This window comes from Hypomesus transpacificus, unplaced genomic scaffold (genome assembly GCF_021917145.1).
Source record: "Hypomesus transpacificus isolate Combined female unplaced genomic scaffold, fHypTra1 scaffold_84, whole genome shotgun sequence".
Taxonomy (NCBI): Eukaryota; Metazoa; Chordata; class Actinopteri; order Osmeriformes; family Osmeridae; genus Hypomesus; species Hypomesus transpacificus.
In genome coordinates this window covers 211,192-230,042 of record NW_025814038.1, presented here as the reverse complement: position 1 = coordinate 230,042, position 18,851 = coordinate 211,192, and the positions used below count along the sequence as shown (strand labels likewise).

At 47.5% G+C, this 18,851-nt stretch overlaps 2 protein-coding genes across 5 annotated transcripts in view; both read left to right on the top strand.

The window, feature by feature from the left end:
- Positions 1-11,698, top strand: part of gnaz (guanine nucleotide binding protein (G protein), alpha z polypeptide) — a 16,619-nt gene extending 4,921 nt beyond the window's left edge. Inside the window, exons 1-3 of one of the 4 annotated variants that reach the window (XM_047017905.1) lie at positions 7-108; positions 467-1,870; positions 9,663-11,698. In XM_047017905.1, the coding sequence (XP_046873861.1) occupies positions 1,148-1,870; positions 9,663-10,007 (1,068 nt within the window). In that variant the 5' untranslated portion in view covers positions 7-108; positions 467-1,147 and the 3' untranslated portion in view covers positions 10,008-11,698. The other 3 variants (XM_047017904.1, XM_047017906.1, XM_047017903.1) reach the window with 3 other exon arrangements.
- A 2,951-nt stretch (positions 11,699-14,649) lies between these two features.
- On the top strand, positions 14,650-18,748 carry rab36 (RAB36, member RAS oncogene family). Its single transcript, XM_047017967.1, has 11 exons — positions 14,650-15,194; positions 15,652-15,765; positions 16,317-16,408; positions 16,495-16,569; positions 16,773-16,874; positions 16,990-17,054; positions 17,163-17,214; positions 17,300-17,381; positions 17,499-17,589; positions 17,942-18,058; positions 18,496-18,748. The coding sequence occupies exons 2-11, from the start codon at positions 15,685-15,687 to the stop codon at positions 18,555-18,557; spliced, it is 819 nt and encodes a 272-aa protein (XP_046873923.1). The 5' UTR covers positions 14,650-15,194; positions 15,652-15,684; the 3' UTR covers positions 18,558-18,748.
- Positions 18,749-18,851: the final 103 nt, after the last annotated feature.

Here is an 18,851-nt window from a genome sequence, read left to right as displayed (position 1 = left end):
TCCGAGTGTGGGTTTATGTCTCTTTGCTCCTCTGTGCACACACGTAAAACACAGACGGAGTGAGGACGTGTGGTTCTGTTCCAGCGTGTGCTGAGGGTGACTGGCTGAGTGAGTCTGTGTCTCTGGTAACCCAGGGCGACGGGCGTGGAGGGGCTGGACGCTAGCCTGTCAGAACGCTAAAGGGGAAGTCAACAAGGATAGCGGTGACTTGTTGACACTGGACCAAGGGACAGAACTAGGCATCGTATGAGGGCACATGAGCAAGAGGAAATGCGTATGTGTGCGTGAAAGGGAGTCTGCGTTTGTGAAAGAGAGCGAGCGTGTATTCCTGAATGTATGCACTTCTTCATTTATCATGCCACGGCGCATGTGTGTGTGTGTGTGTCAGCGTAGGTTATTCGCTTGTTCGGTCTTATCTCTGCTCAGCCACATCCTGAACGTTCACGTCTCTCCTCTCCCTCTTCAGCTGTCGAGACACGGAGGACAAGCAACAGCCGGGAGAGCACGCCAGCGCGCCAGGAAGACCAGCAGAGTCCGGCCAGGCCCACGCCCTGCACCCCCACGAGCGGCCGGAAGGCGGTGAACGATTGCAGCAGCCAGGGAGAAGCTCTAGGACAGCCATGAGGGAGGGCGGTGACGGCCTGTTCCCCAAACTCTGTTGCCACTGACAGACTCAGCGCGCGCCCCTCCCCCGCCCCCCCTCTCGCCCCTTGGCTCCAGGCAGTCAAACTCCACCGCGAGGGCTCCCTGTGGGCACCCCCACCACCATGCCCTGGTAGACGTGGGGAGCATCGGTGCCCCCCGAGTCACGAGGACAGAGAAACAGTCTGCCTGCCCCCGGCTGAACCAGGAGAATGAAATCCTCCTGAGTCATCCTCCTCTCCTTCTGCCTAGCGTTCCCTCCGCGCCGACATCTCTCCCCCCCCGTCCACGCCCGGCGGCGTTGAAGATCCCCGATCTGTTCTGACAGCCCTCTTCCTCCTCTCTCTCTCCTCCCCTCCTCCTCCTCTTCTCCCCTCCTGCCCGTCCTCGCTCCGTCGTTCTTCCCCTCCCTCCTCCCCCCCCGCCCGGTTTCTTCCCCGCGGCGCCCCCCCGCCCCTCGCGGTGAGGAGCGGCCGTTCCGGTGATCACCACGGGGCAGACCACCATGGGGTGCCGGCAGAGCTCCGAGGAGAAGGAGGCGGCGCGGCGCTCACGGCGCATCGACCGCCACCTGCGCTCGGAGAGCCAGCGGCAGCGCCGCGAGATCAAGCTCCTCCTCCTGGGCACCAGCAACTCGGGGAAGAGCACCATCGTCAAGCAGATGAAGATCATCCACAGCGGCGGTTTCAACCTGGACGCCTGCAAGGAGTACAAGCCCCTGATCCTCTACAACGCCATCGACTCGCTCACGCGCATCATCCGCGCCCTCGCCACCCTCAAGATCGACTTCCACGACGCCGACCGCGCCTACGACGCTGTGCAGCTGTTCGCCCTGACGGGGCCGGCCGAGAGCAAGGGGGAGATCACGGCCGAGCTGCAGGGGGTGATGAAGCGTCTGTGGGGCGACTCGGGCGTGCAGGAGTGCTTCCAGCGCTCCAACGAGTACCACCTGGAGGACAACACGGCGTATTACCTGAACGACCTGGACCGCATCTCCTCCGGGGAGTTCATCCCCACCGTGGAGGATATCCTGCGCTCCAGGGACATGACCACAGGCATCGTGGAGAACAAGTTCACCTTCAAGGAGCTCACCTTCAAGATGGTGGACGTGGGGGGCCAGCGTTCCGAGCGCAAGAAGTGGATCCACTGCTTCGAGGGCGTGACAGCCATCATTTTCTGTGTGGAGCTAAGCGGCTACGACCTGAAGCTCTACGAAGACAACCAGACGGTAAGAGCGGGACGCTCCTGTAAAGCCTCGCGCACACACACGCTCACACACACACACACGCTCGCACACACACTCTCACACACACACACCAGTCTTGTCTTGTTCACACACTGTCACATGACCCTTTGGGCCTCATGTGCTGCTCAGCTCCCTCCCTCTTCTCCTCGCTGTCTTCATTCCGCAGTAACCTTAGTTTTCCACGGCCACAAACAAGGAACTTCTGGAGAAACGTGAGGTTTACCTGGTTATTTCAGTGCTAGATCTAAACTCAACCCCAGCCTCAGATGAAGGCCTCACCTCGGCCAATGGTACAATCCATCCAAATACATCATACCATCGGTTAGAAATTCTTTCCCACGCATTTGATATTTAATACAATGCTTTTGTATCACGTGAAGACCATTTAAAAGAGACTTTATAGAATGTATTAAAGTGACAGATAACGTGGTCAAAATCCACGTTTGTGCCGTCGAAGTGCATTGGAGTAGAAAGACGGTGTGCGTTTCTGAAACGCAACGTCGCGCTCCCCAACCCTAGACTTTTTCAGAGGAGACTTCACAGTTGTGAGAAACAGCGAGAGAAGATAACAGTGGCGCACGAGGCTGATGATATCTGTGCTGCGTCATCTCTCGTCTGAGCCTTTCCGTCTACCCCAGCCCCTCTCTCCCACAACCTCCGGCTCCCGACTATCTGCTAGGAAACAGAAAATGTCACAGTTACACTTTTCCAATTCTCCATTCTTTTTCTCATTTTAAAGAAGAGATACATTTTCAGCCAAATTATCTTTATCATTTTTTTTTTATTATTAACCGAATTATGAGAAGGTTGCGGATGTAACAAGAATAGACGCTGCTTTGAAGTTTCCAACCTTTGCCATCCAGTTCTGGCACTCTTTTGATCTCTTTACTAATTGATGTGCTACATAAATAATAGGATGTGTTCGTTGCACTGAGTTATTACATGAAATCAATTACTTTTTGCCGGTTATAAATAAACTCTGAGGAGGAAAATGCAGTGAGGTGTTAATTGAGTTCACAGTGTTGAGGTGCAAGGGTGTACCTGTGAGAATTGACAGCTTGTAAAGACACTGTTCGGCTGTGGGACTTCACAGCGGCAGGAAACAAAATTATGTTATTTTATGTATTTATTTTTAGATAAGGAGAGCATAAAAGAAAGAAAGACAAGGAACGGGTGAGGATTTAGAAGAGGGGAAATGGGGGATGGTTGGAGGAATAGGACCTTTGCCCCTCCCCCTACCTGCGTAGCCTCAGACAGCAGGGTTATTTACGACGGAGGGGTGTGGTTAGAGCAGGCATGGTCAACTGACCTTCTTATCTGTGAAAGGTCCGTTGAAACTGTTTACACAGCGTCTCTCTCTCTCTCTCTCTCTCTCTCTTAGCGTAGAGCCTGTTTTCAAGCCAACACACTGCTACGGTTGAAAGGCCTTCCCATGAAGGCCTTGGTGGATTGCGGCCCTGTACAGATGTAACAGAAACAGGGACAGAGGAGTATTTCTGAGGGTTCAGAAACATCCACAGTGAGGGCAGAGGGCCCTGGGCAACGTTAGGTCTCTCTGTGGGTCTGAACACTTGTGTCGCACGGAGCTGGATTGGAGTGTGTCTGTAGACTGGGACGAGCAAGCGAGGCAGGCCTCAGGGGAGAGGAAGCAGGGAAAAGAGAGGCAGGGAGGGAGGGAAGGAGGCCGGGACAGAGGCAGGCAGGCAAGCAGGGAGGTAGGGAGGCAAGGAGGGAGGGAGGCAAGGAGGGGGGGAGGCAGGCAGGCAGTTTGGAAGGCAGCGAGGCATAAAGAGGCAGGCGGTCATTTAGATATGAGAGGCAAAGAGGGCAGGATTCAGACGGGGGTCGTGGGGGACAGGAAGTGAGCGAGTCTGTGAATGTGATTGCTCAACGAGCACTCAACGAATTAGCGCCCAGATGCTGAATGGCTGGCCGGCGGCTGATCTCTCCATAACCCCCACCTCTCCCCTGATTGGGCAGACTCTGCTTAATCTCAGCTGACGCTTTCACAACCCTACCGGACCCCTTCTCCTCCATCTCCTCTGTCTCTTCTGCTCGTCCCTCTGTCTGCCTGGCACCCTCTGTCTCCTGCTGTGCACAGTCGAGTGTGGAGAAGGAACCTGGATGGATGACCCTGGCAGGAGGAACGTTTTGGTTTCCAGTGTGCTTGTGTGTGAGAGAGAGAGAGAGAGAGAGAGAGAGAGAGAGAGAGAGAGAGAGAGAGAGAGAGAGAGAGAGAGAGAGAGAGAGAGAGAGAGAGAGAGAGGGGAGGGAGAGAGAGAGAGAGACAGAGAGGGGAAGGGAGAGTGGGGGAGTGAGGGATGGAGGGAGGGAGGGAGGGAAGGAAGTAGGGGGAAAAACTCTACCACGATTGTCAAGACAAGCAGACACCCATAACGTCCTCTGCCGGGCGATGCTATTAGTGTTTGCCTGTGTAGAGGAGTGTGTGTTGTGTTTGCCCGTGTAGATGAGTGTGTGAGATGTCTCCGAGCACCGAAGGGGCCCTGATGAATCAACAGAGCCCGAGCTAGCCGAGCTAGTTTGAAGCAGAGACACCAAACGGAGCGTCGGGAGCCACAAGCGTATTCCGGAATCCACGTGCCAGGAGAACTTCAGACGGTGTGATAGACGGAGCATAAAAACCAGGACCGTGTGCTGGTTTGCAGGAGCACAGCGAGGCAGCATGCGAGGGCACTAAAACACGACCTACAGTCAATCAGGCTAATCTTTTAACCTCGCCCTGGACTGTAGTGTATACCCAGTTCTCAACTGTTCACCGAAAAGAGACTGTTTTCCTTTGAAGACCATTCGTCCTCTGTGGCAGAGGATTAAGCAGCTCACGTAAGCCTAGCTGAATGAGGTACAATGCGATCCGTTAAAAGCACATACATGGTAATGATTTAATGCTAGCTGAGGGGTTAGCTGGGTTACTGGGGTCCTTGGAATCCCAAGGTTGTGGTAGGTGTGTGTATGTGTGTGTGTGTGTGTGTGTGTGTGTAATGTACGATGCGTGGGGGAACGTGTGGAGGCTAAGGATTTTAGATACGCAATGGCTGATGGGAGAGCATGACCTTTAATCATTGATGACTGCTCCAGTGAAAACACAAGAAAATCGACTCTCTTTTCCACGCGCTGCACAAATGCACAAGCCGCTACCTCTAATACACACAGGATATTCAGAGAAGATCTCTTGGAGGAAAAAAATAAATTACAGCCGAGCATTTTTTCCTTTTTTTCTTTTTTACCCACCAACCCATCCCCTGATGCATTTTCTTTCCTGTCCCATCCTCTTCTTCATAATGAATTGGTTGCCACGGCTACAGTTGCCTAGCAACAGGCCAGTCTAACGCTCCTAATCCTGGGCAGTTGACAGTGAGCCGTGCCTAGGGAAGGGAGGGACACACACACACACAACAGACAGGAGCGCTGAGGTCTGCATGTTCCACTCGTGTGTGTGTGTGTGTGTGTGTGTGTGTGTGTGTATGTGTGTGTGTGTGCAGCAGGGAATGCTGATGACCTGTAATGGCCCTGGTGTGTGTGAGGTGAGCTTGGCCCATGCAGCTGTGTGTTGGCTGGTTCAGGTGAATGGAGGACAGGAGGAACAAGACATGTGTGATGGATGTTCCTACGCTGAACCGCAAGGCTCATGCCCGCCTGTTATTACAGGATGGATACTGCCAAACCATGAAAAGTATTCATGGACGGGGTTTTGAATTTTCTTTCGTTTTCTTTTAACAGGCTCTGTGGTAGACTGTGACCAACTGACTAGAGAGACATCAAGCTAAGGCCACAATCACCACAAACACAGACATTTTAAGGTGAAAGCTATAGGTACATGAGTTTACATTACCTAAAGATATGAGAAATGTTAAAACAAATTTTCACTTCCTGTATTCATCCCAACACTTCCTGTATTCTTTCTAACACTTCCTGTATTCTTCTCAATACTTCCTGTATGACAGCAATGATGGCGGTTTCCATGTTCTCTTCTTTAATCTCCCACCTGCTCATTTCTATCTGTGTTAGTTCTCCCTGCTGTTACCTGTTGTGACGATGTCGACCACATCTGAGTTGACCACATCAAACTTTCAACATTTCAACACAAAACAATACTCGACCTCGTCCATAGATCAAGACGTTTCCAAACATCTCCATGGCTCCAGTTGACTCGGAATCAATGAGGTTACACATAAGGAGCTATGCGTCATCCTCATGTATGCCATGCCCTCCCCGTAAACAGATCAATCTCCAACCCAGACTCTCCTGTGGGGGCCACTCTCAGGGCCCTGGGTTCCAGATGATAACCATGTCTAGCAACCAGGAACAAAAGACCAGGATCGAGGACTCCTGGCAAATGTTGACACTGTAAATCAAGGCTTCCTTCTCATAAAGGGAATCTGAGGTGATGTGTGATTTCTTTTAGCTACGCTTGTCTGCCGTAACATAGTTACTTACGTAACGTGACGTTAATGCTGCGTCTACGAGGGAAGCTAACTCAATTCAATCTAAACCGGAATTAATTGTTGTTTTGTACGCTCTCCGTTCACGTGATTGAACGTGACAGAGCCCAGACTTTCTGATTGAATGAGGATGCAGTGAGAGCAGTGATCAGGGAGACATAGACACACAAGTGATGAAGAGATTGAGAGAAGGAGAGAGATGAGAAAACAGAGGAGAGAGACAAGGAGAGAGGAGAGAGTCAAGAAGAGAGAGAGGAGAGTCAAGAAGAGAGAGAGGAGAGAGACAAGGAGAGAGAGGTGAGAGACCAATGGAGAAAGAGAGGAGAGAGTCAAGAAGAGAGAGAGGAGAGAGACCAATGGAGAAAGAGAGGAGAGGGACAAGAAGAGAGAGAGGAGAGAGACCAATGGAGAAAGAGAGGAGAGAGAATGTGAGAACAATGGAGAGAGGAGAGAGAAGAGAGAGAAGAGAGAGAAGAAAGAGAAGAAAGAGAAGAGAGAGAAGAGAGAGAAGAAAGAGAAGAAAGAGAGGAGAGAGAAGAGAGAGAAGAAAGATTGCCTCAATTAAAAACCGTGGTTGTGTGCAAAGAGCCCCTTTCTCTGTGACCATGGCGATTATCAGGCGCTGCCATTTGAATTGAAACCTAAATGACTTCAATTGAATTACAGTGAGGCGTCTCCTTAGTCCTGCATGCCGTATTTACTGGAAACAAAGCATTAACACAGGGCTGAACCTTCTCATTAATACTTAAGTTTAATTAAGGCCTGTGTGTCTACCCTGCTCAGGGAGGAAAGACACTGCAGGGAGTCCAGGGAAAAGAGTGTGCGTGTGTGTGAGTGTGAGTGTGTATGTGTGTGTGTGTGTAAGGTTTGGGAGTGGGGTGAGGGGAGAGAGGGGAGGGGGCTGTCGTGCTGGTTGTTCCCACCCCAGGGTCCTTTCCTCCCTGCTGTGAGGGGTACCAGTGGCCCAGCGTGGAGCCTGGAGATTCCCATCGCACGGCGGGCCCTCTCGCCCAGGCGGGGGGCCTGGGCGAGGGCCCGGGGAGGAGGGCCAGGGACGCAGGAGGGCTGGCTCTGACCTTCTTCACGGTGCGCTGTGAAGGGGTCTCACCTCAGCCCCCTGAGCCACTCAGCTCAATTAGAGGGAAAAGCTCTCTTTTCACACCCCTGGCAGCCCCACGGTGGAGAGCCCCTCCGGACAGCTGAGAGACCCTTCAGGAGGCGCGGGTCTTCCGACGCCGACTCGCACGGCTGATGAAGTGTGTCCATTTAGAGTGTCCTGACGGGCGGTTCTACGCACCACTCAAGCCAGCGTGAAGGCTTCAAGCTCCAGGTTTATCAGAAGGATTGGTTATCCTATAAACGGGTCCTAGGGCCTTGGCTCACGGCGTAAAACCGTGACGATCCAAAGACAAGAGTCATGCCATGTCGGCAAAAACCTTGACTGTTTGGATGGTTAATGATGGCTTTGTTGGCTGTAGTACAGCAAACTCTCTAGATGCACCAACCACCCCCCCACCCCTGCTTCTGTGTTCTCCATCTTGCTTTTTCCCTGAGAGGGGGTCTTGTGAATAGCTCAGAGCACCGTGATGTTGTGTGTAACCTTTTAAACAGCAGGCTACTCTTCCAACTGCCGTCCTCCCTCAGTCACAAGCTACTGGATACACACCACATGCCTGGAGACACACACACACACGCGCACGCACACGCACACACACCAACACAAACGCATTTGCTCACACACATGTTCATTCACACACATACACACACACACATGCAGGTACACACACACATAAAAAAACACACATACATATACACTCACACACTCATACACACAAACACACACACACAGACACAGCGTTACACCCAGGCTATATATCATAGTAAGTCTGGCGCAGGGAGATTTTACTGAAATATTGCCACATGTTTTTGTTGACCTAAAGAGATTACGCATCTCGTAAGGGTGGCCAGTCCACAAGGCAGAGCTTGACTGATGTCAGACGGTTAATCCTTTTATATTTGGTTGCACCGACTGCCTGCAATTTGCCAGTTCTCAAACCAAGATTTATTTGGCAAATCAAATTCTTTGTTGTTCTTTGTTCTCATGTGTGCCCAGTTCTATCCCACCCGCTCCCCAGAGAATCACAGTATTCTGAAGAAAAGAACAAGTCAGTTTTCATTTCGCATTGACAACACGTGGAAATGTGGAATTCCAGTTTAAACCATGTGATATGAACTGCTATGATGAGTCCTTTGGCTACAACTCCCTGAACTTCTGGATTCCATTCAGGAATTTGAAAAACAACTTAGGAGAAATATACCAGTCATCCTCATGGATAAAATACAGCCAACAAGTTTGGTGTTTTGCCGGATGAAAAAGGACCACAAGATTACACTTACGTATAGATTCCTGACTGTATTCTTTTCAACAGCAATGGCAGATGTGTGAGTCTGTGCGTCAGGGAAAAGTTAAAGTTGTGCTTGTATGGCCTTGGCCTATGCTGAAAGGTCGAGAGAATATGTCATCACTGAACACATGTTTGGGTTTAGAGCTCAGCCTCTGCAGTATGTTCTGTATGTGATTAGTTCCATCTGTCCACAGAAATACACCCCCCCCCCCCAACACACACGTATGTATATATACACACACACACATACACACACTCTTTGTTTCTCAAGATGGTCTCTTCAGATTTCGATAGCCCCTCTCCTAGTCGCACTTGCAACGCTAACAGCAGGCATCACAGTCCCTCTTCAAGTTAGTGAGTTCAAGTAACCGCTCCTTCTTGTCGCGTGAAAAATAGCCCCTGCAACACTGCAACAGTATGCTCAGAATGAGAGAGGAGACAAGATGGACACATGCCCTGTTTGTGTGGAGAGTTCAAGTGCAGGCTTTTTCTCTGACAGTCTCCAGCCCATGTTGACACAACAGGAATAATCCCACCTTCGGCGGGTCCAGGGGAGATCCATGGGATAGACGGCGTGCCTTTAGGATTCCCAACATTCATCCTTATCTTCGGACCTTGCACTGACCACACGTAATTGCTGGCAACTGACATTCTTCTGCTGCTCAAAGCTTGTCGTTCCATGCCTGAATGTTTTGAGCGTGACCCTAGACCTTACTCCAATTTCATTAACCTGATTCCAGCGCAAACACCCCTATGAGCAAGCCTTGACATTTCTCATTTTGTCAACAGTGTCAAATGTGTCTCGTAATCATCGTAATCTCCTCTCTTTTCTTCTTCCCCCTCCTCCCCTCTCCTCCACCCTCCACCCCTCCCCTCCACCCTCCCCTCCACCCCTCCCCGCCTCCACAGAGTCGCATGGCAGAGAGCCTGCGTCTCTTCGATTCCATCTGCAACAACAACTGGTTCACCAACACCTCGCTCATCCTCTTCCTCAACAAGAAGGACCTGCTGGCGGAGAAGATCAAGCGCATCCCTCTAACGGTCTGCTTCGCCGACTACAAAGGCCAGAACACCTATGAGGAGGCAGCCGTCTACGTGCAGCGGCAGTTTGAGGACTTGAACCGCAACAAGGAGACCAAGGAGATCTACTCCCACTTCACCTGCGCCACCGACACCAGCAACATCCAGTTTGTGTTTGACGCCGTCACGGATGTGATCATCCAGAACAATCTCAAGTACATTGGGCTGTGCTAGGGTTAGGGACAGGGGGAGACAGGGGGGCACGGGTTGAGGGACGGGGGCGTGGGATTTTGATGGCTGCATCGGCAGCAGTTGGCCCACCACTTGGCTGGCAAAACTAAAGGCCTATTTGCCCGACTGCCTGCCTGCCTGTCTGCCTGCCTGCTGCCCTGCCTGTCTGTCTGCCTGTCTGTCTGTCTCTTGGGACAAGTGCAGCAGAGGACTGTGAGGAGAGCCAGTGGATGAATTAGTCAGGGACGATCTCTGTGCTCGACGGTTTGGCTTGAAATAAGAGTTGGGAGCGCTATGCTCAATGTGTGAGTTTACCCATGGTTGGCATAAATGTGTTTGCACTGAATATATGAGTATGTAGAGACACACACACACACACAAACACATGTACACACATCCCTATGTTTGCTCACACACAAAGACTTGGGATCAACTGTCAAGCACTTGTTTGACGTGGAAACACTGGAAACAAAAGACATTCACCCCCCCCCCCCCCCCCCCCCCCCCCCACCTTCTGCTTGTCAAACCTAGGGTCGGTCTTCATTGGCAATTCAATTATTTCTTTTTGTCTTCTTCAGTTGATTTAATTTGTCTGATTCAATTAATTCTGCTTTTCAAAAAAAAAAAAAAAAAAATACAATATAAAAAATATACAGAAGAAAAAAGAGACAAAAAAAAAAGATGATCAATACATTCTTTAGGATTTCTTCCTGTCATGAAAAGGACGGCTGATCCATAGGGCATGTCTACCGGAGAGGACACACACAGTCCTGGGGGCACCCTCAGGGACATGATGTCACAAGGTTTCAGTCCAAACAAGAAAAATAACTGCCACAGTCCACAGTTGAAGAGAATCGTTTTCTACACAACATACACTGCATCTCATCGGTTGGCATGAATTGCTCTTTAAAAGGTAGTCCTGTTTTATCTGGTTTATTTCTCTTTTCTTTTTTTTGTTTTTGTGTTTTAAAATTATTACGTATGTCCAACCTGCCTTTTAGAGCAGGCCTCTGATTGACCAGGCTAGTGTTACACTCAGTCCATAGTGTTCTCTTAGATCATTCCAGTTTCCAGCAAAAGAGACATCAAAAAGAGTGCCAATTCCAGTGTAAATAAAAATAAATCCCATCAATAATGTTCCATTTTTGTTTTTTTATTGACAAAAACATGCATGGTTTTGTTACTTTGGGATATTGGTATATTTTATTTTCAATTCGTTTTCTGTTAAACTGTTTTCTGTTTAACTAATATATTCCCAAAAATATATGGAAGTCAAACACTGTGTACGATTGTACAGCTGTTGTCTAAGAGGAAAATAACTCATTGAAAAGAGTTATATTATAATGATGATGGTGGTGGTGATGGGGACGATGACAATGACAAGCTCATTACAAATCCAGCATGAAAAGATTTTGTGGGTCGAGAGAGGATTAAAGGAAAATAGATTGCAAAAATTATATGAATGAGAAGAAAAAAAAAAACGTTTAAGTTTCAGTACTCCTTGCGTTATCTAAGTGGAAATTGTTCTACTGTCAGTGGGTATGATGTGTAAATATACTGTACGGTACACTTTTTGTTAAAACAAATGATAAATAAAGATTGAGGTGGGATACTGTTATTGGGGTATATAGCATACAAGGAGGGTAGACGAGAGAGAGAGAGACAGATAGTTAGATAGAGATAGAGCGAGAGAAAGAGAGAGAGGTGGGCAGGAGGAGGGTGGAAATGACCGCTTCACTCCTCTCTCAAACGCTCACCTTTTACAGTAACAACTCCGCTAAGGGCTCCAGGTTTTAACCTTACTTTACAGGATGTCCACATCAACAAAAACAAACAATTTAGAAGACTTATTAAAACAAAGAACAATAACAAAGAAATAAAATTAATTATGCAAATTCTGACTGTGGTGAGAATGTGTTTTTGGGGGTAATGGTCATTGGAAATATGGGTTAGAACACAGATTCCCTTGTCTGTGTGAAATGTGTGGGGGCAAATTCAGTTCACGGACTAGGGGAAGGGGGGTTCAAAGGCACTGAAGCTGACAATGGACTGGTGTCCTCTTTTATTTGACAGTCTGTACTTCCAAGCACGCACCACGTCATAGCACTTGCACTGAACCAAATATACTTATTAGTCCGGGTAGAACGTGCAGTTTCGAAATCATCTGCCACTCTCTCTTTCTCTCTCTCTGCGCTTTCTGTAATCAAGATAAAAAAAAGATTTAAAAAGAAACTTGTTCTTTTTTTCTAACCATCCCACACAACCAGAGCAAAAATTATGAACACAAATAAAGTATGCAATTAAATCACTCCCAAATGAATTCATGTGATGGACGTTTCTTTGGTGCATAGCTGAAACCGGGTGGTAGAGGCAGTTAGGATGGCCATACATTCCACACAGATAGAGCTCAGACGCTGCTTGAATTTACATTTAGTCATTTAGCAGACGCTCTTATCCAGAGCAACTTACATGGAGTACAGGGACATTCCCCCGAGGCAAGTAGGGTGAAGTGCCTTGCCCAAGGACACAATGCCTTTTTGCATGGCCAGGAATCAAACCGGCAACCTGCTGATTACTAGTCAGATTCCCTAACCGCTCAGCCATCTGAGAGAGAAAAGATGTAGAAAGAGAGGGGGATTCAGGGATTCAGATGGCTGAGCTGTTAGTGAGTCGGGTTGATTATTAGAAGGTTGCCGGTTCGATACCTGGCTGTGCGAAATGACGTTGTGTCCTTGGGCAAGGCACTTTGCCCTACTTGCCTCCGGGGGGGAATGTCCCTGTACTCACAGTAAGTCACTCTGGATGAGAGCGTCTGCTAAATGACTACATGTCAATGTAGAGAGAGAGTGGTAGTGAGAAGAGGTGGAGAAAGAGAGAGGAAAAAGGTTACAGTTTTTAGTAACAGTGGGTATTTGTTTAGGCTCCTCCATAGGGGAGGCAGAGTATTGCTGAAACTCGATCTTGTGACAGTCATGAGGAGTCAACAAACTACTTTGACTTGGTGAACTAGATGCAGCAATCAAAGGAGGTATAGATAGAAAACATACATAGTATTCGCCCAGAAGTATTTGTAGTCACATTCTTAGTGAGGCAGCCATTGCACACAGCAAAAAACTACAAATCCCTTCATTTTGCGGTTTATTATTTGTCTGATTAGTTCATCAGCACATTTTTCCATCGGTTAGGTCTTGCATCTCCCATTTAGCTTTTATTCCCCCCCCCCAAAAAAAATATAAATAAATCTTTGATCTTCAGTCTTATTATACACCCTTTTGGGTACTGGTTTGATGCTGGAGCGAATCAAAAGAAGGAAGCGTTTTCTAAAAGAGGGAACCAATATCAAGACCGGAAAAAAACACACCAAAAAACAAGAGGGGAGGAGAAGAGAGAGACGCCTCACATGACCCGAACGATCAAAGGGGATTGTCGAAACACGTTCACACTTTAGAACACCGTGGCAGATGTATGGAACGGGGCTGGATTTGCAGTGATTCACTCTTTCGGTGCTCGATCCAGGGGCTCAGTCTACTCCTATAGTGGATATTGAAGAGATATAGACCCTTTGAAAAGAAGCTGTCCAGCCAGCACAACTGGGATGTCCCCTTATCCTAAAAAGCCAATCCACCGTATGATAACAATAACATATGTTATTTAAAAGTGCCTTTCTCGGCACTCAAGGACACTGTACATGGGGAACACAAGACATTCAAAGCAGCAACATCACGGAGCTGCCCTACATACTGCAGGCCCAACTGGGTTTGGGGAAAGCAAAGGATGAATGTGTGGGGATTGGGATAGGAGGAACGGAATAAATCAAACCTCATAGTGCCTCGTGGTCCATCAAGTATTGATCAGTGATGAGCCAGAATCACACCTGAGGGATGAAGGAGATATGAGTGCATCTCAGACACATTAGGGTTATTGGACCATTAGCAGGTATTAGTCGGCCTAGACAAAATGTTGGCACATTGTAACCCTGCCCTGCTGAGAATCTGACATTACACTAGCAGGCTTCAGGATCGGCCTAAAACTGGATGATTTATTTGACTGTCATCTTATATTTCTTATTTCTCATGGAGTATGGTCATGAGCACCAGCATACCATCACACTGTTTATATTGTCTTGGAAACAGTATCCATGGTTGAGTCTGGGGTCAGGGGGGCCCCTGTGACAACAAGCTTGGGCCCCCTTGTGGGCCCCCTAAATATCGAGTCTGAATAATTATAAACATGGCATTTTGCCTTTTAATCAAGAAGGCTGTATGACAACAATAGTGTTTAATGTAACTGCCCCCCCCCCCCCCCCCCCCCCCCCCCCCCCCCCCCCTAACAATACAACTGGCCCCAGCTTGGTTCCCCCAGAGCATGAACATGCCCTAGTCTGTTCATGGTGCGAGACGATGATTACTGAAAATGTGTAAAGGACCAGCTTGCCTTGCATGACACAGCAATCTGCATGGCTACAGCAGCTGTCGGATCTCTACCGCCGTCCCGTGGGAGTGACAGGAACTTTCGGTGTTAATAACTGTCTCAGCCGGCGCACACACCTGTTTGAGAGCTTTGGTAGGAACGAAGACATTAATTTCGGTACATTCACATAGAACGGAATTAATAGCTTTGAGCTTACTTGAGCTCCCAATGCAACGTTTAAGGCTACAGGCGCAGACGCATCTACAAGGTGGATCCAGACGGAGGCTGGTCCACGGAGTCTTGGTTTTAATAATCAATTAAACGAAATAATTACATCCTTCCCTAAATGGGCGCTGTTACAAATGTACGGGTCTGACTACGTCACAGGCTTTCACGATAGAAGATATGTCATCAGCTTAGTTATTTCCCAGAATTCCTCGTTAATTCATGCTCTTCCATAAAATGTTCAGCGATGTGTAAATTTCATTTGTGGAATTCATAACTGCCCAATCAAGGCAAACGATTTGTACGTTGGCCTATATGCCCTCCTCGCTGGCACGCACCACCAGAATATCGCTTAATATCGTGACGTGTACAGTCGATGGAGACAATTTCTTAAATATGATCGATAAATGTATCTGCAGTCGGGCTCCAAGCCACGTGATGCTTGCCGGTGGGGCACGGCACGGGGTTGCTATGGAGATACGAATTGGTCTGATGCAGAGCTCGAGCTTGTCTACTACACTGCAACACACAACCAGTACAAGTTAAAAGGATAACGTGAGTAAAATTGGCTTAACTAGGAGCTACAATGTTACACATTCATTGCTAACTGTTAACAATATTCACAAATAGCTGACATCGTATTTGTGCTCACAATACCTAACTGCTGCAGCTAGCTACCTAGCAAACCAAACTCAGATTTTCACGAGCTCGTTCGAGTTTTGCATTCGTGTTTTAATATCTAGTTACGGTTATATGCATTTAATATCTAGTTACGGTTATATGCATTTACCAGTTTAATCAGACCTTGGAAATATACGCATTCTAGGGAGAAACCCTGAGAACAGTTGTTTTGCCTTCACACGACTAGTATACTTGAAATGAATGTTTATTGTAAAAAATATATTGCACTAAAATAGGTTATTGGGATATGTGATGAGGTGACAGTGTCAGACGGACAGACATGCGTGCATGGTCACTGCCTCTCGCATGCTGAGAATATATTCTGCTTTAGAGGTTTTTAGCAAACTTCGTTCTCCAAATCAGTATGGACGGGACGAGGAACGGGACGATGAAGCACTTCTCCACACCTGTAAGCAGGGACAGGGTCATCTGCAAGTTCCCAAAGGTATTCTATCCACTAAGCTACTGCACAAAACAAACTATTCGTCTAAGCTTTAGTGACACAGACAGTTACTGCGGCTACGGTATTTTAACGGAGAGTGAGGAACAAACAGGATGTAGGAAAAGGCCAGAGTGGCAAGATTCAGGTTATTGATAACGTATGACATCCACTTAAGGCTGTTTCTTCACAGACGATGTGCGTAGCCGGATCACAGGACTAGTTTTGCACTAATTTACTGAAAAAGCGGCACAAGGTATACATTTGTGCAATAACCCAACTTGCATAAAGACCCCAGTCAGCGGTTTTCATTTCAGTTTTCAGAACAAACAAACTTCCACCCAAAACTCTTTCCCCCTCAGAGTTAGGGAAAGTAGACAGACACCTGAAAGTTGACAGTAGTGGGAGAACCCTCTAGATCAGATGGGACGTTTCTAACGACCGAAATGTACCCGAAATGTCTTCCTTCCAGGCCTCAAGGATGTTTACCCTCACCGATACTCCTCTGTGTTAACTGCTCATGTCGATTCTACGATCATTCCATCCCTTCCTTCCAGTGCCACAACCCACAGGCTTGTCTGCAGACAAAGGACGACTGGAATGCGGAGGCCAAGGTTGCTTTTAAAGACAGAGATGAGAGGCATCATGGGTCAGTTTACCGGTTGGCCTAATTAACCTAATGACCATCAGATGAATGAACAGTGATGACGCCTTCTGTTTAATCTGCTTCTGAAGATGGGACAGGCTGAAGATGTCGAAAGCGGTAGTCGTGGGCGACCTGAATGTAGGCAAGACCTGTCTCATCAATAGGTACAGGATGACGGTTTGTTCTACAGTATCGGTCTGTCAACTTGAGGTCACTGTGAATTTGACCCTTCTGTTCCTCACTCAAAAGTGTCCTTCTCAACCTTTTTATTTTATGAAAGAAAAAGGTGCAGTGGTCTCCATTTTTTCCAGAGCTATATATATTCATACAGATATAGATTGATTTACATGTATCTTTTTGCCCTCAGGTTTTGTAAAGATGCATTTGACCGGGATTACAAAGCAACCATCGGGGTGGACTTTGAAATCGAGAGGTTTGAGCTATGCGGGGTTCCATTCTCTCTCCAGATGTAAGGACACATTTCAGTGTGGTTTTTGAAATTTTTACACATCGACAGCTTTGATTTCAAAATGATTGCCAGTACTTTCCATTCACTGATCTGTTCTTTTGCTTTCACAATGTAGCTGGGACACAGCGGGGCAGGAGAAGTTTAAATGCATTGCTTCTGCGTACTACAGAGGTGCTCAGGGTAAAAAGGTTTTCTCCTTAAGGATAAAGTGATTCTTGAAAACAGACGTAGATTTGTTGTTGTTGTTGCCGATGTCTCTACTCACATATGGTGTTTGTTTTTCCACAGTGATCGTCACTGTCTTCGACATGGCAGACATTAAGACCCTGGACCACACACGGTAGGGTCGGGAGTCATTCATAAGCGACCGAATTAAGTAACAGGAGCAAGAAAAAGGCGTTTAAAATGTACCTCTTCCTTTACAGACAGTGGCTGGAGGAAGCCCTGAGAGAAAATGAGCCAGGTTCCTGTTTCGTCTTCCTGGTTGGAACAAAGAGCGACCTGCTGGTGAGGTCACTCACGTGAATGCTCACAATCATATCATATTTTCACAGATTTAGTCTTTTGGCTCTACGGGATTCATGTTTTCATTCATGCATTTTATTATTTTTCTGTCTCCACAAGTCCCCAGAGGAATGCCACAGGACAGAGAAAGATGCTCTCAGAATAGCGACGGAGATGAACGCTGAATTTTGGTCGGTTTCCGCCAAAACAGGTGCAGACATCATTGACATTGAGATGAAAAGCTGATCATGTCAAAATCATCAGTATTGTAAACAAAAATGTACTGTAAATGTAACCGTGGAGACGTCAGATCTATGGAAAGCTTGCAGTAAAAACCTTCTCTTCTCAACTGTAATAACTGCAAGGCATACAGACACTTTCTCACAGACACAAAGCTAGTGGAGAGGTTCTATTTGAGCTTTAGCTGTTTCACGTCAAGCCTAGGTTTGTGAAATTTCCACAATACTGAGAGACGGGTTAATATCGGTTGAATATGACAACAATCGAAAGTGAAGTTGCATAGTTGCGTGTGTGGATAAACTGTGTTCGTGGCTCTGTTTTAGGTGACAATGTGCAGGAGTTCTTCTTTAGAGTGGCTGCCCTGGCCTTTGAGGAGTCCATACTAAAGGACCTAGAGAAAGGGATAACCCCTAACAGCATTGGAAGGGGAAACAGTATCGGTAAGGGGCGACTTTCTGTTATTCAGGGTCAGGGCAATGTCAATTTTCTTTCATTTGCAGACAATTTTATTCATTTACATTTATTCATTTAGCAGACGCTTTTATCCAAAGCAACTTCCAAGAGAGAGCTTTACAAAGTGCATAGGTCACTGATATTAACAACAAGATAGCCCCAAAGCATTGCGGGTAGCCAAAACAAGCACACATTGTGAACAACCAAAAAATAAGTGCCAAATATTCAGTTTGTTTCCATGAATTAAAATAAACTGCCAACTCCCTCCCTCCCTATCCCTCCCTCCCTCCCTATCCCTCACTCCCTCCCTCCCTATCCCTCCCTCCCTATCTATCCCTCCCTATCCCTCCCTCCCTCCCTATCCCTCTCTCCCTCCCTCCCTCCCTATCCCTCCCTCCCTCCCTGCCTCCCTCCCTCCCTCCAGGCTCAGACAGAGCCAACCTGGAAGAGGCTCAGTCAAAAGACGAAAAGAAAAACTGCTGCTGAAAACATCGAGCTGAGGATGAAGTGCTGAGGAAACTGACCAGAGGAAGGATAAGGATGAGAAAACATGTATTTGAACTGTACTGAAGAGATGCACGATTCATGTGATGACACTTCATTCTCTGGTTCTATTTTCTGATTCTATTTTCTGGTTTCCATCTTTGTCCTCCTTGGTTTTCTTACCTTGGCACTCTGCTGCAGCTACTGCCATGTATTGTATGATTTAAATGTTTTTTTATTTTACTCTGTTTTGTCATTTATTGTATTATGCATTATAAGTATTTAATAAATGTACAG